General features: G+C 45.8%; 2 protein-coding genes across 2 annotated transcripts; both read left to right on the top strand.

The window, feature by feature from the left end:
* Positions 1-1,902: 1,902 nt before the first annotated feature.
* On the top strand, positions 1,903-6,448 carry LOC142774205 (uncharacterized). Its single transcript, XM_075874599.1, has 3 exons — positions 1,903-2,085; positions 3,644-3,798; positions 4,850-6,448. Exons 1-3 carry the CDS (start codon positions 2,058-2,060, stop codon positions 5,156-5,158), a joined length of 492 nt encoding a protein of 163 aa, XP_075730714.1. The 5' UTR covers positions 1,903-2,057; the 3' UTR covers positions 5,159-6,448.
* A 1,829-nt stretch (positions 6,449-8,277) lies between these two features.
* LOC119181794 (uncharacterized) lies at positions 8,278-18,416 on the top strand. Its single transcript, XM_075874606.1, has 3 exons — positions 8,278-8,298; positions 15,489-15,689; positions 16,362-18,416. Exons 1-3 carry the CDS (start codon positions 8,278-8,280, stop codon positions 16,557-16,559), a joined length of 420 nt encoding a protein of 139 aa, XP_075730721.1. The 3' UTR covers positions 16,560-18,416.
* Positions 18,417-19,936: the final 1,520 nt, after the last annotated feature.

Below are 19,936 nucleotides of genomic sequence, written 5' to 3'. Positions count from 1 at the left end.
GTGCTTGAAGAGCCGAATGGTTGCCACACTAGCCTTCGGATCATTGGGACATGGCTTAGCGCGCGCCCGTTTAGGATGACAATTTTCTATCTACGACCAGCCACAGACTTCGAACAAGGCAACTTTGCCGTGAAAGAGTGTCCCGTACCTTTTAATACATGTTTTTATTTAAATACGTCACCGTACTAAACAGGGAATTACAAAACAAAAGAGAGGCAAGGAGGGGAAGATGGAAGCTTGTCATGAGATATTCGTAAACGGGCGGGTGGGGGGGAGGGGGATAGTGAAGTTGAGGTTCCGACAAGCGGGCTTGTCTTCTTCATTGTTGTAACTCCAGGGTGCCAGCTTGCAGAAAAACGAGTCCACTTGTCGAAACTTCAGCTCCAGCACCCACCCGCGGCGTACGAATTTCTCAAGGACGAAACAAGACGTTCGGCGCCGGTCTTCTTCGTCTTGCTTCTTCGTTTATTTCCCCCTGGCATTTAGAAAAAGTGTTAAAGGGGTACTGACACAAAACTTCGGGGCCGAGATAGCCTGCGGGGTCGATTGTCGTGAACATTCGTATATCACCTGCAAGATATCAACAGAGAACATTGCTTGGAAGGCATTTTAAAGTCATTTTGAAGTTCGCGTGAGCGACCGACTCCATAGTGCTATAGACACCATCGGAGGGGGCCCCGAGGTGACCCCCTACTTCCCTCACGTCACCACGCTACGGTCAACAAAACAAGTTAGGATGACCTCATATGCCATTTTTTTTTGCCGCATTAGTTCCCGCAGTCTATATTTCTCGGCGGCTGGTTGCTGTAGTGCGTGGCCGTGGCGCACGCTTATAAAGTTATGTGTTTGGTGACATTCCAGTCCAGTTTCCTATTCGAAAGCAATTCTTTATGCGGATCGTGCGGAAGTGCGTCACAGTTTTGTGTGCGACGTGGTCAAGAGGAGCTGCACACGCTAGGCGGCGACAGTTGCACCCAGTTTTTGGAACTCTCTCACACGAAAACTGAAAGTGATTGATAATGAGGGGCCTGTATTTAATTATCTGTCACGTGCTGCAGCAAACGATGTGTCGTGTCATGACTAACGGGCCCCCAGCAACGCATTGCAGCAGAAAAACGCGAGGCCAAGGTTTTTGCGTCAGTACCCCTTTAACAATAACACATAATTTTGCAGGAGAGCTGTTATGAATAATGTTTGTCACTCGTAGATAGAAAATTTAAGGACTTCGTGTTGTTTCGCCCTTGTCCGTTTATGACTCTGAAGTGCTTTGAAGCGACGTACCGACTCGCCACTTAGGCGTTAATACGTGTTTCATTTCTTCACGAAGCATCCTAACCGTGTGTTTAATTCAAGAATTGCAATGGCACCAAATGGCAACAAGCATTGTTGAAACTCAAACGACCCAAAGACAAGCGCTCGTCGCGTCTACCATGTGTCTCTCTGACCGTGTGTTTCATAGCACTCCACCCCGAAAAGTTTGAACATGAGCAAGCTCACCCAAACAAAGGTTGTTCTAGTCTATATTTTTATCCTTTAAGTTTTACAAAGCCTGATGTGTGCCCAAAGTATTCAGTTCTATCACGAATAATTAATTTTAGAAGCACGGTCACTTTTGAGGTATTGGCACCATAAAGAGATCATTAGTTGCAAACAACGCAAACGATGGCGCTGAAGCTTATCGCCTATTATCAGATTAAGAGGACGACCGCGAAATTATTCTCGTCCCAACGCAGCGTACATATCTATCCTCTGACCCTTGCAAACGTTTCCTAGCGACCCCTTTTGTGTACACTGATTGGTGTAATTTGTGCGCGAGTTTCCGCTGTGGGCGACGGTGTAGAACGTTGCCGCCGGTGTTAACGAAAACAAAGGGCAATTAACGAGGGCGCTCCGGTGTTATACAGACGCTGCGAAGTGGGCTGACGTACTCATACAGAGTTTTATTTTTTTTTCGTACCGAATGCGCCAGAAGTGATTGAAAGCTGACGGCCAACGGAAAGCAGCGCGTTCTCATCGAAAAAAAAATTGCAACCGAAATAACAACAGTAGTATCAGTGATGGAGACGACGGCAGGACACTCTTCAAGTAAGCATGTCATCCTGCTCTATGAACTTTCACGTGTGTCTGGGTGCGTACGCCTTTCATGGTGCAAGCTACCGCAAGCTGCCTAGCTTGTCAAGAGGCAGCATTTGTCAATAGTAGTCTGGATCAGCCAACCGTAGGCAATAGTTAGGAAGCAGCCCGTGCTGGGATGCGTCTATGGGCCTCTACCTTTTCGACAAAATTCTCTAACAGCTTCCTTTGAAGCCTCCTCTTTCGAAATCAATATTTGTAGATCGTACTTCACCTTAATGACAGACTTGCACATGATTCATGACCCCGCAGCTGCTGCGCATGCATTTTCGATGGAGGCGAAAATGTTGTCGGCCCGTGTGCTCCTATTTGGGTGCACGTTAATGAACCCCGGGTGGTCGAAATTTCCAGAGCCCTCCACTACGGCGTCTACCGTAATCGTACGGTAAATTTAGAACGTTAAATCCGACATATCTATGCATGACTTATGCCCTGCCTTGCTTCATCAGCAGTCTACCTTCTCCTGCAGCATTGGTCTTGATAGGGGCGTTTTTTTTTTTGCGCAATACGAAACACAGATTACGAAACTCCGACTTCGTACCCACAAAATGTTCTAGCTTAAGATTTATTTGAATCAGCGTTCATCCCGATGGCGGCAAGGCGTTGATTTCGATTGCGTTAACACGGGCACGACGAGCACGGCGATACATATCCCGTAGTGAGAAGGGTTGGTCGTTTTAAGGTGCAAGAATATATATATATATATATATATATATATATATATATATATATATATATATATATATATATATATATATATATATATATATATATATATTGGTATAGTTTCGAAACACTGGAGCAATCGTTTGGAAGTCTAGGCTCCACTCCGAAAGCCACTGAAAAGCAACTGGTTGCAGCGTGAAATAGTCGCAACGACGAAACAAGATTCCCGCACAAGCCATTGAGTATAGATCAGTCTGCAAGCTGTTGCTGATGATGTTCAGCCAGCAATAATGATGTTTTACCAGCAATACCATCATGTGAATTTTATTTATATGAGCCGAACGTGAGTATGAGTAAGCGCCTCTCCGCCCGGTCATGCACATCTATTATCGTCATCAGGCGTGCTTCTGTTTCCATGATCGATCGATTGATATGTGGCGTTTAACGTCCCAAAACCACCATATGATTATGAGAGACTCCTTAGTGGAGGGCTCCGGAAATTTCGACCACCTGGGGTTCTTTGACCTGCACCGAAATGTGAGCACACGGTCCGACAACGTTAACGCCTCCATCAAAAATGCAGCCGCCGCAGCCGGGATTCGATCCCGCGACCTGCGGATCAGCAGCCGAGTACCTTAGCCACTAGACCACAGCGGCGAGGCTTTCCATGATCGAAAACAGCGTGTTTGGTGTGCTTTACTAAAAATGCTACGCCACGCTTTTTGACGTACGTGATATGTCCCGTTTATAATTTTCGGGGCTGCATTTATTCCCGACAACCCACTCGCCGCGAAAGTTGAACCCGAAGAAAAAATTCAATCAGCTCAATTATCTTTTTTTTCAGCTGCAATTTATGACCCGGATAACGAAGGCACGGCAAATAACAAGAGTGACACCTACATCGACGCCTACATAATCTACGGGCTTATCAGCGCGCTGCTTGCGTCCGCGCTTATCATTCTCTTTATAGCCACCGTGGCACACGTTCTCACAAGAAGGGTAAGTTTCGCACGTAGCTTTGACCGAAACAGCTGCTATAAATGTTACTCAACGTTGCAAATGTGCTTTCCTGATCACTATGGCATAGAGCACGCAGGAGCGCCTGTCGAATAGCCTCACACCCCCATTTTGCCGATACTCCGACGGCGCTGTCACAAATAATCCGAGAAGGGTGACGATATTCGACGTCAATGCCACCTCGAGTCTGTTTGTACTACGCGCAAAATCGATTACATAAATAACAGCGTGATAATGAGGCACCTGCTGTTGATGACGACGATAATTGCGGAGCACAAATAGGCCCCAAACATGAACGCCTTGACCGGCCAAGATTTCTTACACCCGTATTTTAGAACGCCCCTTCACTCAACGCTCCACCTTCACTCGAGAAAGCCGATGGGAGCGCCATCTCTTGGCAGGGCAAGTCACTGCATGTCAGTGATAATTTGCTGCTATTATTGAGTAGCGCAGCGTCATTTCAGCCGAGCAGCGGTGCAGTGAGCAACTCTGTCAAGTGAAAGGTGAAAGTCGAGTCGAGGAGCGTTTGTGAATACGGGGGTTAGTCTATGCTGTGCCGTCGTCGTCTTTGCAGTAGTAGTAGTAGTAGTAGTAGTAGTAGTAGTAGTAGTAGTAGTAGTAGCAGTAGTATACAATGCGTCCCGACGGTCAACTGACCAAAGGAGGATTGAATAAGTAAATAAAACGAATCGACATTGATGAGGATGGATTTAACTATGATGATGATTCTCAAAATGTGTACACCAGCTTATTTCCAGTCTAGTGGTGGATCTACGACACCACGTGATTTCGCTAGCCAATCACATATTATCGGGCGCATATGGCTTCGGTGCAAATTATTACCTGTAATACCTAATCAATTCGACCCTTTCCTTCAAGAAGCGAATTGGTTTAGAAAGCAAAGCACCGTATGATTTATGGCCTATCTCCTTGGGTGGGTTGCGCCAAGCTGTTGAGGGACCAACCAACCAACAATATGTAGATGTTGATCCTTCAAAGCGAGAAACTGGATTTAACTTTTTTTCTCTTCTAGAAGGAACGGGCCGAAGAACCGACGATGAGGACTAGCAGCAACACCAACTCAACGCGGGCACACTCATGGGTCATGCTCTGTCACGAAAACCAGGAGGCCCCCGATTCAGCGTCGCACAGTGACGGCGTTGAAGACTGCCAAGCGGGTCCTTCGCAGCCGGACGTAGCCGATGTTCCCAGAGTCGTGGCGTGTTCGAGACGGCTGGAAAGCCGACGACCTTCGCTCAAAGGTTTTCTCGCCGCGAGGGCGAGCGAGAGAGATGAAGTTGGATCCGCGCAGAAAGGAGCAGAAAAAGAGACGGCTGTTTGAACATCGATGTGCTGAAATCGTGCTCAGCGTCAAAGGCCTCTAACACTCCCGTATTCGCATACGCTCCTCGACTTGAATTTCGTCCTTCGTTTGACAGAGCTTCGAACTTCGCCACTGCTCGACTGAAAATGACGCTGCGATTCTCAAGAATCGCTGGAGGTTACCGCTGACATGCAATGGCTTGTCCTGCCTGTAGAGATGGTGCTCCCGTCGACTTTCTCAAGTCAAGGGGAAACGTTGTGTGAAGGGACGTTCTAGAATACGGGGGTAAACAGGCCCGAATTCAAGGACGAGGGAGTGGTATCTCTCTAGCTTTCACAATTTTTCCTACAGGTACTATCTCCACCTCGCCTCTTATTTCTTCTATAGAGACCTGGACAATGTAAGGAACTATGTGTTGAGCCCATAGAGCCTATATGAATTTCATGCTTTCCTTTATTCTTTTCCTCTCTGTTTCCTTTCTAATATTCTCCCTTTTCTTCCCCTCCTCCTTAGTGTGTGTTAGCCAACCGAGTCAAGCTAGGTTAACCTCCACGCTTTTCCTTTCCATTTCTCTCTCTCCCACGCTTTCGACTACATGCTGTTTCATTTCATTCATTTCATTTCATATATTGATACTGTCAGCCATTTGTGGGTTATTACAGGAGTGGAGTTGACTCATATAAAACAGAAATGTGCATAAAAGAAATATGAGAAAAAGAACCTTCACTACTGGAACACACCATTTCAGAGCACATACAACAAATATATCATGATGGCTAAGCATGTAGTTTAAACTGAGAAGTTAGAGAGAAATAAGAAAAGAGAGCATCACTGCCGAAATACACATCATATTTTGCGCATAAAAACACATAATAAGTATCATAGCCTAGTTACAAAGCACGTAATTCACACGTATTCACAATCTTAGCGCATGGTATCAGAGTGCACTATACATGTTTTATTGCTTCTAAAAAGTCATTAAGCGATTTGATTTTCACAACCTAATCTGGTAACGAATTCCACTGCTGAATCGCCCTGGGGAAGGAGCTGTAGCTGAAACTGTCATTGTGAACTTTGGGGGGCGGTATGTACATACTGTGTCTGTGTCTTGACGTTTCTTGTGGTTTTGATTTCAAAGTACCTGTCGTAGCTTATTATAACGTGATTATGAACTATTATGAAAAGGAATTTCAGCCTTTCGTATTCGGTGCGTTTTTGTAGAAATAAAAGCTCTGCAAGTTTGCCTAATTCGGTAGGTGAATGGAAACGATGGTATTTATTAAATATGAACCTGTCGAATTATCAACATTTGCGCCCTCTTTTTTTTCTTGTTATGACGTAGACTTGCCTTTACGGCATATTTTCTTCGTGCATGTGTATTAGATGTGCGCCGTTAAGCCGGTGGTGTGTATAAATTGAGGGAGTGTCTTGTGGAAAGTGTTATCGGGTATCCAGCGATTTTAAATGGTCAAGCTGGCTTGCAGCAGGTGACGGAAGCATTCTTACTCTAACTCATAGCATGTTCATATAAGGTGGTATGCACCTACTTGCGCACACGAAAAAGCACTAAAATGAAGCGAAATAACTTCATCGTGCACTAGGGCCTTATTGTAATCAGAGATAAGAAAAGATAAGGCAGGACAGCTTTGCTACAGCGTGCCAAACAAGGGTAGGAGACACTTCGCGACTTTTATCAATCGTTTGCGGAACAATTGAGAGCGGACGTCACTTACACAAATAGGTGGTGTCAAGGATTGCGCCGAAAAGCCGAAAAACACCAAAAAATAATAACGAGCTCATCGTTCGTACTTTCACGGGTTGTTTAGGGTCATTCAAACTTGACGGGCTTCTAAAGAACCTCTAAAAATACGAAGAATGCACGCGTTATTTTCTTCCAGGGTTTCCAATCTCGGCGGCACAATTTGTCACACGGCAGCTGTTTGTTGAAGTGACGTCAGGATGAAATACGTTCTGGACTGGTCGATGTACGAGCGATACCTGTTTCCGAAGTGTCCTACTCTGCTTTGCAACGCATTCGCATGCCCGTTGGGCGTGATAAAGTGATGTGATCTCGCTTTCTGCGTTTGCGACTGCGCAAGTTGAGATGGCCGCGTGAAGTGGAAAAGCGCTAAATCTTGACTGGCTCAATACGTAGTGCTGACATTTCACGCGTTTTTTGAAGAAATAAGCGACGAGGAGGTGATAGCGTTTGCAGAAAGGGCAGTGAAGGAGCGACGAAAACTACTGTCTCGTCTTCAAACTCTTTGTGAATTTAGGGCCCTTTAAAGAATGCATGGTCGCTGCATATCTGTAATAGCAGCAAAAGCGAGGAAGGTTTACGCCCTTCAGGCGTCAACGAGTCCGAGCTTAACGAGCGATCACACGCCTTAATTCAGTGGGGACATTCGCAAGTCTCGTTTAGAACATGTGCCGCTATTTATTTTTCACGTCTGCGTTACAAGAAGGACTTCGCCATCTAGCAAATGGCGTGAGTAAACTATTTCATACTATGACGGTGCACAGGTGTCTTAGTTTTCTGGTTACACCTCTAAATATTGCTTTGCTCGTTCCGTTTGGGCCCTCGAACATTATGTCTCCGGGCATTGAAACACTGGTCACGGGGGATATATTTTGCTATAGGGTTTAAATCAATGGTGTAGGTAGTTCACGTTTTAATGTTCCTGCTGGGGCGGAGTTGCCAAACCGTATTATTTGTCACTTCAAGAGCAACGCTGATTGTTGCATGCCTTAGCAGCAGTGTCGTTGCCAGGGGTGGTGTAGCGAGCCTATGCCCCCCCCCCCCCCCCTGCCCCGAAATCTTTTTCGCCATAGAATGCAGAGCGAAAATTATCGTTTCAAGAGCTACCTACCCCCCCTTCCCCTCCTCGTAATCAAAGAAGTCTACCCCCTGCCCCCCCCCCCCCCCCTAAATGCCCCTGCTTAGCAGATACCACGTTAACTAAGCGTGCATTTTGTCTCAGTGGCCCTTTCCCCACTCAACATTTTTTCCTCACTATATGCAAATAAGGTACACTATGTTATGCAACAAAGGTGCATTGAACCAGGGCAAGGACGGCCAAGTTCATATGACAAAAGCTCCACTAGTCTGTAGGCCTATGTCGATGCAACGGGACAGCATGACCATGTTGCATTCAGTGGTGAGTGTGCCAGCGGTTACAGGCGACACACGACGTTAGCACCGCCATGGCTCGATGTCTTCGAAGCCCAACTTTATCCTGTTGAAATTTCACAGAGTGCTTACGAGAACGACAAGGACAGAAGAAATCACGAGAACAGGCGCTGACTCTCGACTTACCTTTAATTTGAAAAGCGAGTAGGCAGGAAGTACCCGCCATGTTCGTGTAGTCTCGGCTGGCGCTCGGCTGCTGACCCGCAGGTCGCGGCATCGAATCCCGACCGCGACGGCTACATTTTCGATAGAGACGAAAATTATTGATGCCCGTGTGCTTAGACTTACGTGCACGTTAAAGAGCCCCAGGCGGTCAAAAGTTCTGGGCCCTCCACTATGGCGTCTTTATTATTTTTTTTATTTCAAAATACCTTACAGGCCTCCGTTGAGGCATTGTGTAAGGGGGGCAGTGCAAAAAAGTGAACTTCCGGAGTAGTTACAAAACACAAACTTCATGAACAGCTGTCAAGTAGCATGTCACGTAATAAGTAGAGCAGCACAAAATAAAAAAAGAAATCAACAACACTAGCAAAGATAAAACAGATAATAAGGAAATATATAAGCGACACTACGGTGCAATACAATAAGAGACTGCAGAAAGGTTACAACGAAGAGAGCACACTGCGATAATGGCAAACATTTTTACACCTCGTTAGCCAGATAACTGGTCAATGCGTCACGAAAAGCATTAATGTTTGTCAGACTTGCGATGCCATCCGGCAGGGAATTCCAACATCGGACTGCACGTGGAAGCGCAGAGCGGTTGAATGCACGTGTTGATCCGTAAATTCGGGTATAGCTAAAGTGATTATGAAGCCTGTGTGACGTGAAGTAGGGTCTTTTTAAGCATGCTGGTGTTGTTCGAGATGAATTAATGAATTTGTGAAACAGTGTCAGCAAGGCAATGTCACGTCGAGTACTCAATGATTGCAATGAAAGGTCAAGTTTGATTTGTGTGACGCTAGATCGATAGCTGTAATCGTTATAAATGAAGCGGCTTGCCCTGTTCTGAATTCGTTCCAACATGTCAGTAAGGTATTTTAGATGAGGGGACCAAATAGGGGAAGCGTACTCGAGTTGAGGGCGAACGAGGGTAAGGTATGCTAATTTGCAAACATTCGAAGGAACATTTCTTAAGTTTCGTCACAAGTAACCCAAAGATTGGGAGGCTTTGGCTGAAACGGAGGTGACGTGTTCTGACCAAGAAAGATTTGTTAATCACATGGTGGTTCTGGTGCATTAAACCCCGACAATTATTAATGTAAGCAAGAAGATGGAAAAATAAAGCTGGAAAACCAGGCCGTCACTGCTGTCACGTGGATCAGAAAGATTTGTAGTGTTCACTAAGATTACTAAGCCAATAAAAGAGCTCCAAGGTGCCTTGTCCTCGTTATGAGCATCGCCTTAAGTTTCATCAGGAACACCAACTAATTAGTTCTGTTTACTTCTTAGGACTCCCCTTCACCCTAGTGAGCTAAACAAGGAGGGAGCAGAGACAGAGGGAGATATTGACTTATAATTGATACGTGGGGTTTAACGTCCCAAAACCACCATATGATTATTAGATACGCCGTAGTGGAGGGCTCCGGAAGTTTTGACCACTTGGGTTTCTTTGACGTGCACCCAAATTTGAGCACGCAGGCTCGCAGCATTTTCGCCTCCAGCGAAAATGCAGCCGCCGTAGCTGGGATTTATTCCGTGACCTGCGGGTCAGCAGCCGAGTACCTTAGCCGCTAGGCCACCGCGGCAGGGTAAGATACAGTAAGATGGATGCTACATTACTATACGATCCAGAAGCCACACAGTTAGTTGTGTGTGTGTGTGCTGCCGGGTGTGTAGAAATGTGCTTATCGTAATGTATAGATCAGTGCAATAGCCAAACACAGACAAAAACGAGGAACCTGATTAACTTAGCAGCCCTGTTCTTCCTTGTGTTCGCGTTTGGATACAGCTGTGCATAACAATTTACAGTAAGTTCAAGCTAGCTGGCTCAAAATGCCGTCTTGAAACATGGAAATAGATTTGCATAACCACGATGAGTAACCTCATCATGGTTATGTAAAGACGGTAGTCGCAGCCACTGGCGAAGCAGGGGGTGGCGTTTTCATTTCCCCGAAACTGTTCAGTTTTCGCGTGTGTAGTACATAAATACGCACGCACACAAACACACGCTCAAATCTAAGAAAAGGACGGCAAAACCTCCCTCCCCTTTTTCAAAGAAGATTCCTGGCTACACCCTCGTTCACAGCGGCCCGCCTTGTTCAGTATCCTTATATTTTTAACGATCTTGCCTGATGGCCGCGGTAGCCATGATGATCACTGGGCTGCGCGTTATTTATTATTTTTTTGGCAGCACTTGCTTGCTCGTTCATGCCAACGGCCTTATCGGTTGTAAAACACACACACGCGCGCTGACCGTACCCTGATTGATTGATATGTGGGGTTTAACGTCCCAAAACCACCATATGATTATGAGAGACGCCGTAGTGGAGGGTTCCGGAAATTTCGACCACCTGGGGTTCTTTAAGGTGCACCCAAATCTGAGCACACGGGCCTACAACATTTCCGCCTCCATCGGAAATGCAGCCGCCGCAGCCGGGATTCGAACCCGCGCCCTGCGGGTCAGCAGCCGAGTACCTTAGCCACTAGACCACCGCGGCGGGGCCTGACCGTACCCTTGTACTCAGATTTGGGTGCCCGTTAAAGAACCCCAGGTGGTCGAAACTTCCGGAGCCCACCACTACGGCATCTCTCATAATTATATGGTGCTTTTCGGACGTTAAACTCTACATATCAATCAATCAATCACGTGGACGGTACAACGCATACTTGCAGCGCACTGTTATAGGACCGAATTGTCGGAAAGAGAAAATTGACAAAGTCACGTTATCTGGTACGCCGGTGACATACAATCTTGTCAGTCTCGAGGCGCCATACAATCATGGCACCTTTTCGAAACTACGTCTTTCAATATTTTTTTCTCAGAACAGGAGACGCCAAGGTTCTCGTAAGTGGATCGGGACATCGGTGTCGGCAGTATTTTTCCTGGGAAGCTGCGGGATAGCGCTCGTGTGGCTTGGGCACGGAAGAAGTGTTGATCGGGAAGCTATGCACCTTGTTTCATCCAGCGCTCAACACCCATTATCATTCTACTCGGTGCATGCCATGACGGGACAGGCATATGCGCGAAATCTCGAAGTTCACGTAAGCGTAACTTTGTTCGTTATATCTTATGCACCGTTAAATATTTTTTGTAGTGCTATGGCTTCCTTATTTGAGTATAGAAGAGCAGGAGAACCGGGTAGTCAAGATGGATCACTCATCTTGCCTTGATGGTTACCCGTTTTCTATTCTATGCGAAGTCGCACCATTCCAAAGGGAACCGTAAACAGGCCTCTCCACATGTGTTTATTTTTTCGGCTGCTTCAAATTTCACTGCTTCGAAGTATTTTAAACAAGCAGTAAAAGTAGGAGACCTCATTCTTGTACCCAAATATTTTATATTTTGCTGTAAAAGCTGGTTCATTCGATGATATTTTTTTTAGAAAACTCACAATTCGGACGCGTTCTTTGGTCCAGGCGTGTATATGTATCGCTTGATAGCGTCAAACCCTCGAATTTTCATGGTGAGAAAAGTATCGCCACTTTTGCATGGTGATGTCGGGGGTGTGGGCCGTGCGTAATAAGAGAAGGGTTGAACACACGTTTAGGCTTAAGCGACGGAAGTCTTCAGCCGTGGTCACATTGCGAACAAAGTCGCGAATGACGATAATTGCAGCTTTAATATCGCAGCTATGCAAAGTAGGAACTGCATTTGGCTATGCGTCAACAAAAAATAGAAAAAGAATTCATATAACCGACGCTTGTTAACTGCTTTTCTTGATATTTTCGCTACTTTGCATTTGGTTAATTAGGACATTTTTTTTCTCTCCCATGAAATATGAAATAATGAGCTTGCTGGTTATGGTGACCAGCCAAGCTGCCGTATTCGGTGGGCAGTAGCTGAAAAGAACAACCTATAGCGCGCATCACATTACAACAGGGATGATGTGTCGACATTGATTATAATAGAGATGATGTGCGTAAGCACCTTGACCCGATACGAACGCGTTGAAAATTGCGCGACAAAGCACTACGCATTTCAAACGATTAGTATAGTCAATATTACGCTTACGGCTCCACCGCGGTGGTCTAGTGGCTAAGGTACTCGGCTGCTGACCCGCAAGTCGCGGAACCAAATCCCGGCTGCGGCGGCTGCATTTACGATGGAGGCGGAAATGTGGTAGGCCCATGTGCTCAGATTTGGGTGCACGTTAAAGAACCCCAGGTTGTCGAAATTTCATAAGCCCTCCACTACGGCGTCTCTCATAATCATATGGTGGTTTTGGGACGTTAAACACCACATATCAATCAATCAATCAATCAATCAATCAATCAATCAATCAATCAATCAATCAATCAATATTACGATTATGTAATCAAACTGTGTTCAAGGAAGCATTTTCAAGCTGTGTTCAGATTTCATACTGTTAGTACCGCGTCTCTCATAATCATATGGTGGTTCTGGGACGTTAAACCCCACATATCTATCAATAAATAAAAATAAATAGATATTACGCTTACGTAATCAAACTGTGTTCGAGGAAGCATTTTTCAAGCTGTGTTTGGACGTCATACTGTTAGTGCCGCGTCTCTCATAATCGTATGGTGGTTTTGGCACGTTAAACCCCACATATCAATCACTGTTAGTGCCGATCCGCGAAAGCTATTGCGCGCACCAAATGAAATTTCAGCCGTTAACGATGCGTCAGCCGCAATAAAAGAGAACGGCACTAGCTTTGACACGGTACACTGAAAAAAAAAACAAGATTGGCCAGATAGCATGCGCAATCATATCGGTTTGTTGAAACACAGCGTGCTCGTTGCATTGGTTGTGTATACACCCGGAACGTCGAAGTTCCGTGCGTAGCCAGGAAGCTCGGTGAACTAATCGTGAGCCGTGGCTTCGTACGATGGGACTATCGGCACGTGAAAACAATGACCAATTATGAAAAAAAAGAAAAAGAATCCAGGAAATAGTGAGCGATAACCGTACACACATGCAGTAAGCGTTCCCCCGAATTACGAGTTTTGCTGGTGGAATCTCTGCGACTAAATCAAGGAAACAAAAATTGCGTTGATCTCAGGCGAACGACATTGCAAGCTTCGAGCGCAGCTCTAGCAGGTGATTCCATGGAGGACACAACTACGACAGCCGGTAAGCATTGCGATCATTTAATTTTATTGTGCTAACTACCCTGTCCTTCCTCATTTATTCCTCTTCCTCCTTATTTTATTGTACATAATTTTGGGTGAATAACTTAAGCGCAGGTGAACTGCGGTAGGGTTTTAGTATACAGTTTTCACTGTAACCAGATTTCGGAAACACCCCGCTATTTAAGGTTATGATACTAGACTGCCGACCCAAAGGTCACGCCATCAAACCCTGGCTGTGGCGACCACATGTCGATGGTCGTAAAATGCTGGAAGTCCGTGTTTTAGGTGCCCACTAAAGTACGCCACACTTAACGAACTTATCCATGGTGCGAAAAAAAAAACACGAAAGAAGGTTTATGGCGCTTGTTCTTCTTTTGTGTTTTTTTTTTGCGCGCCATTAGCTCGTTAGGAATGAACCAACTCGCCCAACTAGTCAGTCTGCTGAAGTACACTACGCGTTCAAAATTTAAGATGCCCTCTAGCACTGCCGTGTGTCATACTCGTGGTTCTGGGATGTGAAAATCCCACTGCAGTTATTTTGTGTGCATTAGAATATCTTTGTGAACTTTTTTTATTGATTAATTAGGCATTTTCAAGTAATTAGCTTATGAATTAGCGAAGCTGGACGGGAAATTTCATTGAGAAAGTTGAAAATTTGTAAAAACGTCCGATTTGACTTTTTCCAACCTCTTTCCTACCAAGCGTTAGCGCTTTTTATGCTTACAACAATGCCTACGAGATACAAAAAATATAAAGAAACATTTGCCATGTCCACTTGCGTACCCACGAGTGCCGTGATTGCATTTTCCATAGTGTCACGCGAATGACTGATATTTTCTATGTGGCTGTTCATAACAGCGATAAGCCGACGCAGCTGTTATCGGCACACCTGTTGCTGCTGGCAAAACCAGCGTCGTCACACAGCCACCACCATCATCGCTCCCTTGTCGAGACAGCACGCCCGACTAGATGGTTCAGTCGTTTTTTCGCGGAACGTTAGGGAGCATTGCAATACGGTGCACAAGCGGGTATTTCACGGGGCATTTTGTGTGTGCGTGTGCTTCGAGGGTGGCCCCTGTAGTAAGCAGAAAAACAATAACAGCAGAGTCATTCAACTCTGCCAATACTTATGATAGAGAAATTTAAAAAGTGACTCGTCGGTGGTTTCTTCAACTTTATGAATGGAATTTTTAACTGACCTTTGTAGCTGTAAAGCTAATTAAGCATGTCTAGTTGAGTAAAAATATGGGAACGAAAAATAGCGTGGCATATATATTTCCTGTCCCATTTGGTCGCGTAGTCATGGAGTGCGTCGACACATCTTTGATCTATGAATAGATATAGTTGAGGCAACCTGTATACATATTCAAAAATTTTCTCAGTTCGATGGGGGGATGGTTTCCCCGTCCACTCTGGCAACGCCATTGATGACAAGGCTGGCATAGCCCCTTGCACGGTGTTCCGTCTTACTGTTGCAGCACCAATAAACACCATAGTTTCGAATAACGGTACTAATTTATCAAGGAAAAAGCCTAATTTAAGGGCCACTTTCTGGGCTAGACACCTTATATACCCTATTATGTGTATAGAGGAATGATCACCGCTGTAGCCCAGTGGTAGATCATTGAACGCGGTATTCAAAAGTCGCAGGTTCGCTCTCTGACGGTGACAAGTTATCGTTTCGTAAACTTTTCTTTCTTCACGCTTACATTACAGTTACTTAAAAAGACAACTGTATACTTTTCTCGGCATCATAGCTTAATCTAATCAGTAATGTCTTAGAAAGATATGTAAATGAGGGCTTCGATGTCTCTGTGCACACGAGGTCCTAAGCCGTGGAATCACCGACGCACTTAGCCATATTTATGCAAAGCCTAGTTTTGGGATTGTTTGCGTTTGGAGGTTCACAGAAAGCATAACTTTCCTAAAATATTGACTGTTTTTTCAGCTGCGATTTCAAACGTCCGAATCGCCGAATTCGAAGACGGTGGCAGCGACGTGGACTTGGAGATCCACATTACCTACGGCATTGTAGGAATCGCCCTGGGTGCCTCGTCGATTCTGTTTGTGGTATACGTTATTAACCGTCTCCTCAAAAAGATGGTACGTGGCACCAGTTTTAATAATAACCACCACTTTATTCTCATTTCGCTACGTAGCCTACAATTTTATTGGTATTTATACCACAGACATTACAGCGTTTAGTCGATTAATGCATTCAGTGCGCTTATATTGTGGATGTCTTAAATAGCGAGTATATTTAGCATGCCCCTATTTAGCTCGAAATTCAAGTAAGATAGAGTAGTTTCTTACCATCACTGCTTTTCTTACAGGCGTTATTTCTTCATCGCTCCTTATTTCTTCATAAAACTCGTGGTCATCGTGCACCCTGAACGTTAACCCCGTAAGGACGTCACGTTTATGGGCTACGCACTGTTATATCTGCTTGCAATGTCGAGGACGCACAAGTCGAAGGAAAAGTAAGCACATCGCTCATGATAGTCATGCGAGACAAGGCAGAGTAGGTGCACGAACGCGTGGCAAAGCGTAGTAAGAGACAATTTACAACTGATACCTATCGGTTATGAACCAATCCAGAGCTTAGTCCATGATGACGTCACGTGAATCAGTTGACGGTGTCATTTGCACCGAAAAGACGAGAAGTACTATAGGAGAAAACAACATGCTTGATTTTTTATTGAGATTGCTTAGGGGTCCTTCAAGGAAAAAAGAAAGGATTAAGATAATGCAATGCCCTTTCGTTTGTTTACGCAGGTTTCAAGTCGTTCCAGTGAGAGCGATAGGGGGAGCATAGACTCGTGTGTTATTGTCTGCAATGAAATTCCAGACACGCATTCACGAGAAAAAGCCGGAACGAGCTTCGGGCGGGACGACGCCCTAGTCTCAACACCCCATTCGCAGAGGACCAGCACGCGCATGGATGAACCGGTGGCCACCGAGGCCGGCTTGTGAAGCTTCAAGGACAACATCGTCCACTATAGTCCCTGTGCTTACCCTCATGCCAGAGAATGCCATTGACAGGACTACAGTGACTGCCGACGTGGAGGAAGCTGACGGGGCTGTGTGAGCCTGTACAGGAAGGTTGTTTATTGGACGCGTTTGCTCGTTGTGGGGGTCAGACGTGTTGACACGGACCTGGATGCTCAGTGATGTGCACGAACCGTAGTGTTTCGCGGCCCACTACTTCGCCTTAGCAATGCCTCGTGGATTACAACTTCAGAAGTATGGAGCATTACCTTCTCGAAGGCGGATGCACACGGGCCTGAACCAGTGAGCACGCACCTAAAACGAATGTCATCAGCCGGATGGCCAGGGGCTATTTCTTTAGACGCGAAAGTGATTAACTGTCGCGCTTCAGTCGTCAATTTGGGGACTCTCTGGACTTCTTAAAGGGGCCCTGTAGCATTTTTTTTTCCAAGTAACCAACCGATGAACTTATTGCAGGAGTGTGCCCGGCTAATAGACCACCACGAAAATTCGTAGAATCAATCGAGTACGAGTGGTGTTAGAGATTTGTCGATCGCTGTAATTGCTTCCTGACTGCTTTCGTCTCGGCGAGCGTGCCGGAAGCTATTCAAGGAGGAATTGCATAAAAGAAAATATGACCTTGAGCATGTTTTTTTTTCGAATGCGCGGCTTACTTCAGCGTGATCGCGCGCGCGGGCTCGTGGCGGCCTCTTTCGGCGTCCTCGATGACTATTGAGCTCACGGTGCTCAAATCAGCCAATGGTCATAATTTTGGTAAAAGGCATCTTTATTTGAATATAATGGATTATCTATAGAAACAGGAGAAAATGATTTTTCGCTGACTTTGATCATTAATTGTACATTGATGACCGCACACCATGCTATATTGTTGGGCGCGCGTGTTCTCTTTAGTGTGGACCACTGACGGGCAGCGTTTTCTGGCCACGCCGAATGAATTTCGCAGAACCCTTTCAGATTATATTTGAATTAGATGCTTGCGACGTTAGCAGAGAAGCTGGTTCTGAAACCTTCCTCCTTCTCTCCTCCTCCACTCCTCCAAACTGCGGCCGCTGCGAGCGCTCCCTGCAGTGGTTGCTCCAAACCTCTCTGCTTCAAAGATCAAAGCAAAGCTGTCTGTGTTGCCGGATCCAGCGTCGGTCGCAGACGCTTTGAAAATGGCTGTGGTGACGTCACTTACAATACTACTCGAAGTTAGTGTCGTCTCCAAGCGCTTCTTGCGCATGAGGGCTTGAAGAGGAGTGCAGTAGGTTCCGCAGTGCGCTTGACGTCTAGCGCAACCTGCGACACTGTGAACATGTCAACTGAACAACTAGGATTATCTCGCACCAGCGTAAAATCAAGTGGCACCACAGGGACCTCTTCTAGAGAAGGTGTTGGTCTCAGAAAGCGCTCATGGTTAGCTTCAAACTCCTTTCGCCAAGGGGACCTGTCAGTAATGAGCTATAAAAGGCGCCATTGTATATACAAGACTTTTGGTGCAGTAAGGGGCCCAAGATGATATTGAAACCGTTATCATAGACTTCGCTGCTGTTTGGTTCGGTTACGGAATCTCCAGTAAGCAGCAGCGTGCGCGATGAGGCGCTCAAGCATTGCTATAATTGGAGGAAACGGCGTGAGTCATGGGGCACTCCGGTAGGCACCGCTGCGATATGTCTGATATGTAATTAGGACGAGTGTGCTCAGGGTTTCCCATAAAAGAGTGTAGAGTAAGGGTATCATAGCTGAACGCACCCCACCCCCCCTATCTGCTGGTCGAGTTCGAACAACGTGCTTCACCATGAATGAAAACATGAAAATAAAACGCTCACGTGCTGTTCGCAATGGTCTGCGTTTGATTGGTGGCTTTGAGGGAATATAGATGGGGAGTAAACAGTCTAGAATTCGGCATGAGGGATCTTTGTCCAGCCATTACCGCGAGAACCTTCATTTCTCTAACTTCACACTTCAGACACTGATAAGACAAGTTATTTTTTGTGCTTTCGTTTACACATGCCACTTTCATTATTGTTATATTTTCATTAGCAATAAATTATATCACTCGTCTCGGGGTTTATCCCCTCAGAGATTTGATCAACATGGAATCGCAATCATCATTATCAATTCGTAAGTACGGAACTCTCTGAGGCGAATATAGTGTGTGAAGCATCCCTAATCATTAGCTGCTCAACCTCTATGAGAGTAGCCTTAAGAGCCGGAGATGACTTCCATCCCCAGCCAGTATATTTAATACGCACAGAATTTTCCTTTAAGAACAAGAAGTAATCAATTGAAAAAAATTCTGCGACCAAGCGGATTGCTTAAGTGAAAGGGTTAATCCGACAGAACGATATCAAACATTCATATCCGTCAAAAACATCATACATGCGAGCCAAATAAAAAAAAGCGCGATTATCGTATGCTAAAGATGTACTGTAATAAGGGTTGCCCATAAAATGATGTCATGTTCCACTACAATGAACCCGTTTGTAGCATACGTTGTCGCAGTTCGGCATCATAATGATACTGCCTGCAAAGGCCAGCTATCATGAACCCGGCTGCTCTTACAAGGAAACGTCCATCAAGAACATCTTGAAGACAGATTTCACCAATCCATGCAGTCACAAAGCTTGGAGGGCCACCGAATACAGCGACTGAAGGCTTTAATATATAATGTGATGGCATTAGGGAAGTTCATCGTGCCTATGCAAACTCATCTGCCAACGATTATACGCAATTTCGATGAGTTATTGACACAATTAGCTTAACAGCACGCACTTAGAATACATCGTGAGCAGAAAAAATATATATATATAATAAATTAATTGCTGTAAGAAACGTTTTTTACAATATATCTAGCTTAATGTTCTACATCGCAAGCACTGCCATTGAAATAAACGCGCATCTAAAACAAAGTGCATATGCCGTTTACAGTCATCCTCGTGCCGATCCTACACTGGAACGCGGCGAAGAATTCGGGCATGCTTCTTACGGCCATGTTGCAAGCATGCCTCGAGCTGAACCTCGACCAGGCGTCGGCCTTGTGAGTGGGTGACTCGGCGCACAAGGTGAGACATGCCCTGCGGAAGAACGTCCTCAGCAACGCCGGCTTTTCGGGCTCTCGGTAAGCCGAGGCTGCCCACGAGCGGTACGCCTCCAGGGCCGACCGGAGACCCAGGGCGTAGATGACGGCATCGGGAATGTCTTCGACGACCCGGGCGTCTCCCGTTCGCAGCTGACAGGCACCGGCTGTGGCCAGGAGCGTGCCTATGGCACGCTCTTCTTTGTCGGTATGCGCCTTGGGCGCGAGGAAGGCGTGGAGTACGCGGGTGGCCATGAGAAAGCCCATGGAGGCGTAATTGAAG

This window comes from Rhipicephalus microplus, chromosome 10, assembly GCF_043290135.1.
Source record: "Rhipicephalus microplus isolate Deutch F79 chromosome 10, USDA_Rmic, whole genome shotgun sequence".
In the NCBI taxonomy this organism is placed as follows: domain Eukaryota; kingdom Metazoa; phylum Arthropoda; class Arachnida; order Ixodida; family Ixodidae; genus Rhipicephalus; species Rhipicephalus microplus.
This window is presented reverse-complemented; position numbering and strand designations above follow the sequence as displayed.

What these genes read in the sequence shown, in the direction of transcription:
- LOC119181794 (XM_075874606.1), top strand. Translation starts at nt 8,278, where the DNA reads ATGACCATGTTGCATTCAGTG. An exon ending in TGACCATGTTGCATTCAGTG is followed by an intron (nt 8,299 to 15,488) that starts GTGAGTGTGCCA and finishes TTGCGTTTGGAG; the next exon opens with GTTCACAGAAAGCATAACTT. An exon ending in ACCGTCTCCTCAAAAAGATG is followed by an intron (nt 15,690 to 16,361) that starts GTACGTGGCACC and finishes TTGTTTACGCAG; the next exon opens with GTTTCAAGTCGTTCCAGTGA.
- LOC142774205 (XM_075874599.1), top strand. Translation starts at nt 2,058, where the DNA reads ATGGAGACGACGGCAGGACACTCTTCAA. An exon ending in GACGGCAGGACACTCTTCAA is followed by an intron (nt 2,086 to 3,643) that starts GTAAGCATGTCA and finishes CTTTTTTTTCAG; the next exon opens with CTGCAATTTATGACCCGGAT. An exon ending in CACACGTTCTCACAAGAAGG is followed by an intron (nt 3,799 to 4,849) that starts GTAAGTTTCGCA and finishes TTTCTCTTCTAG; the next exon opens with AAGGAACGGGCCGAAGAACC.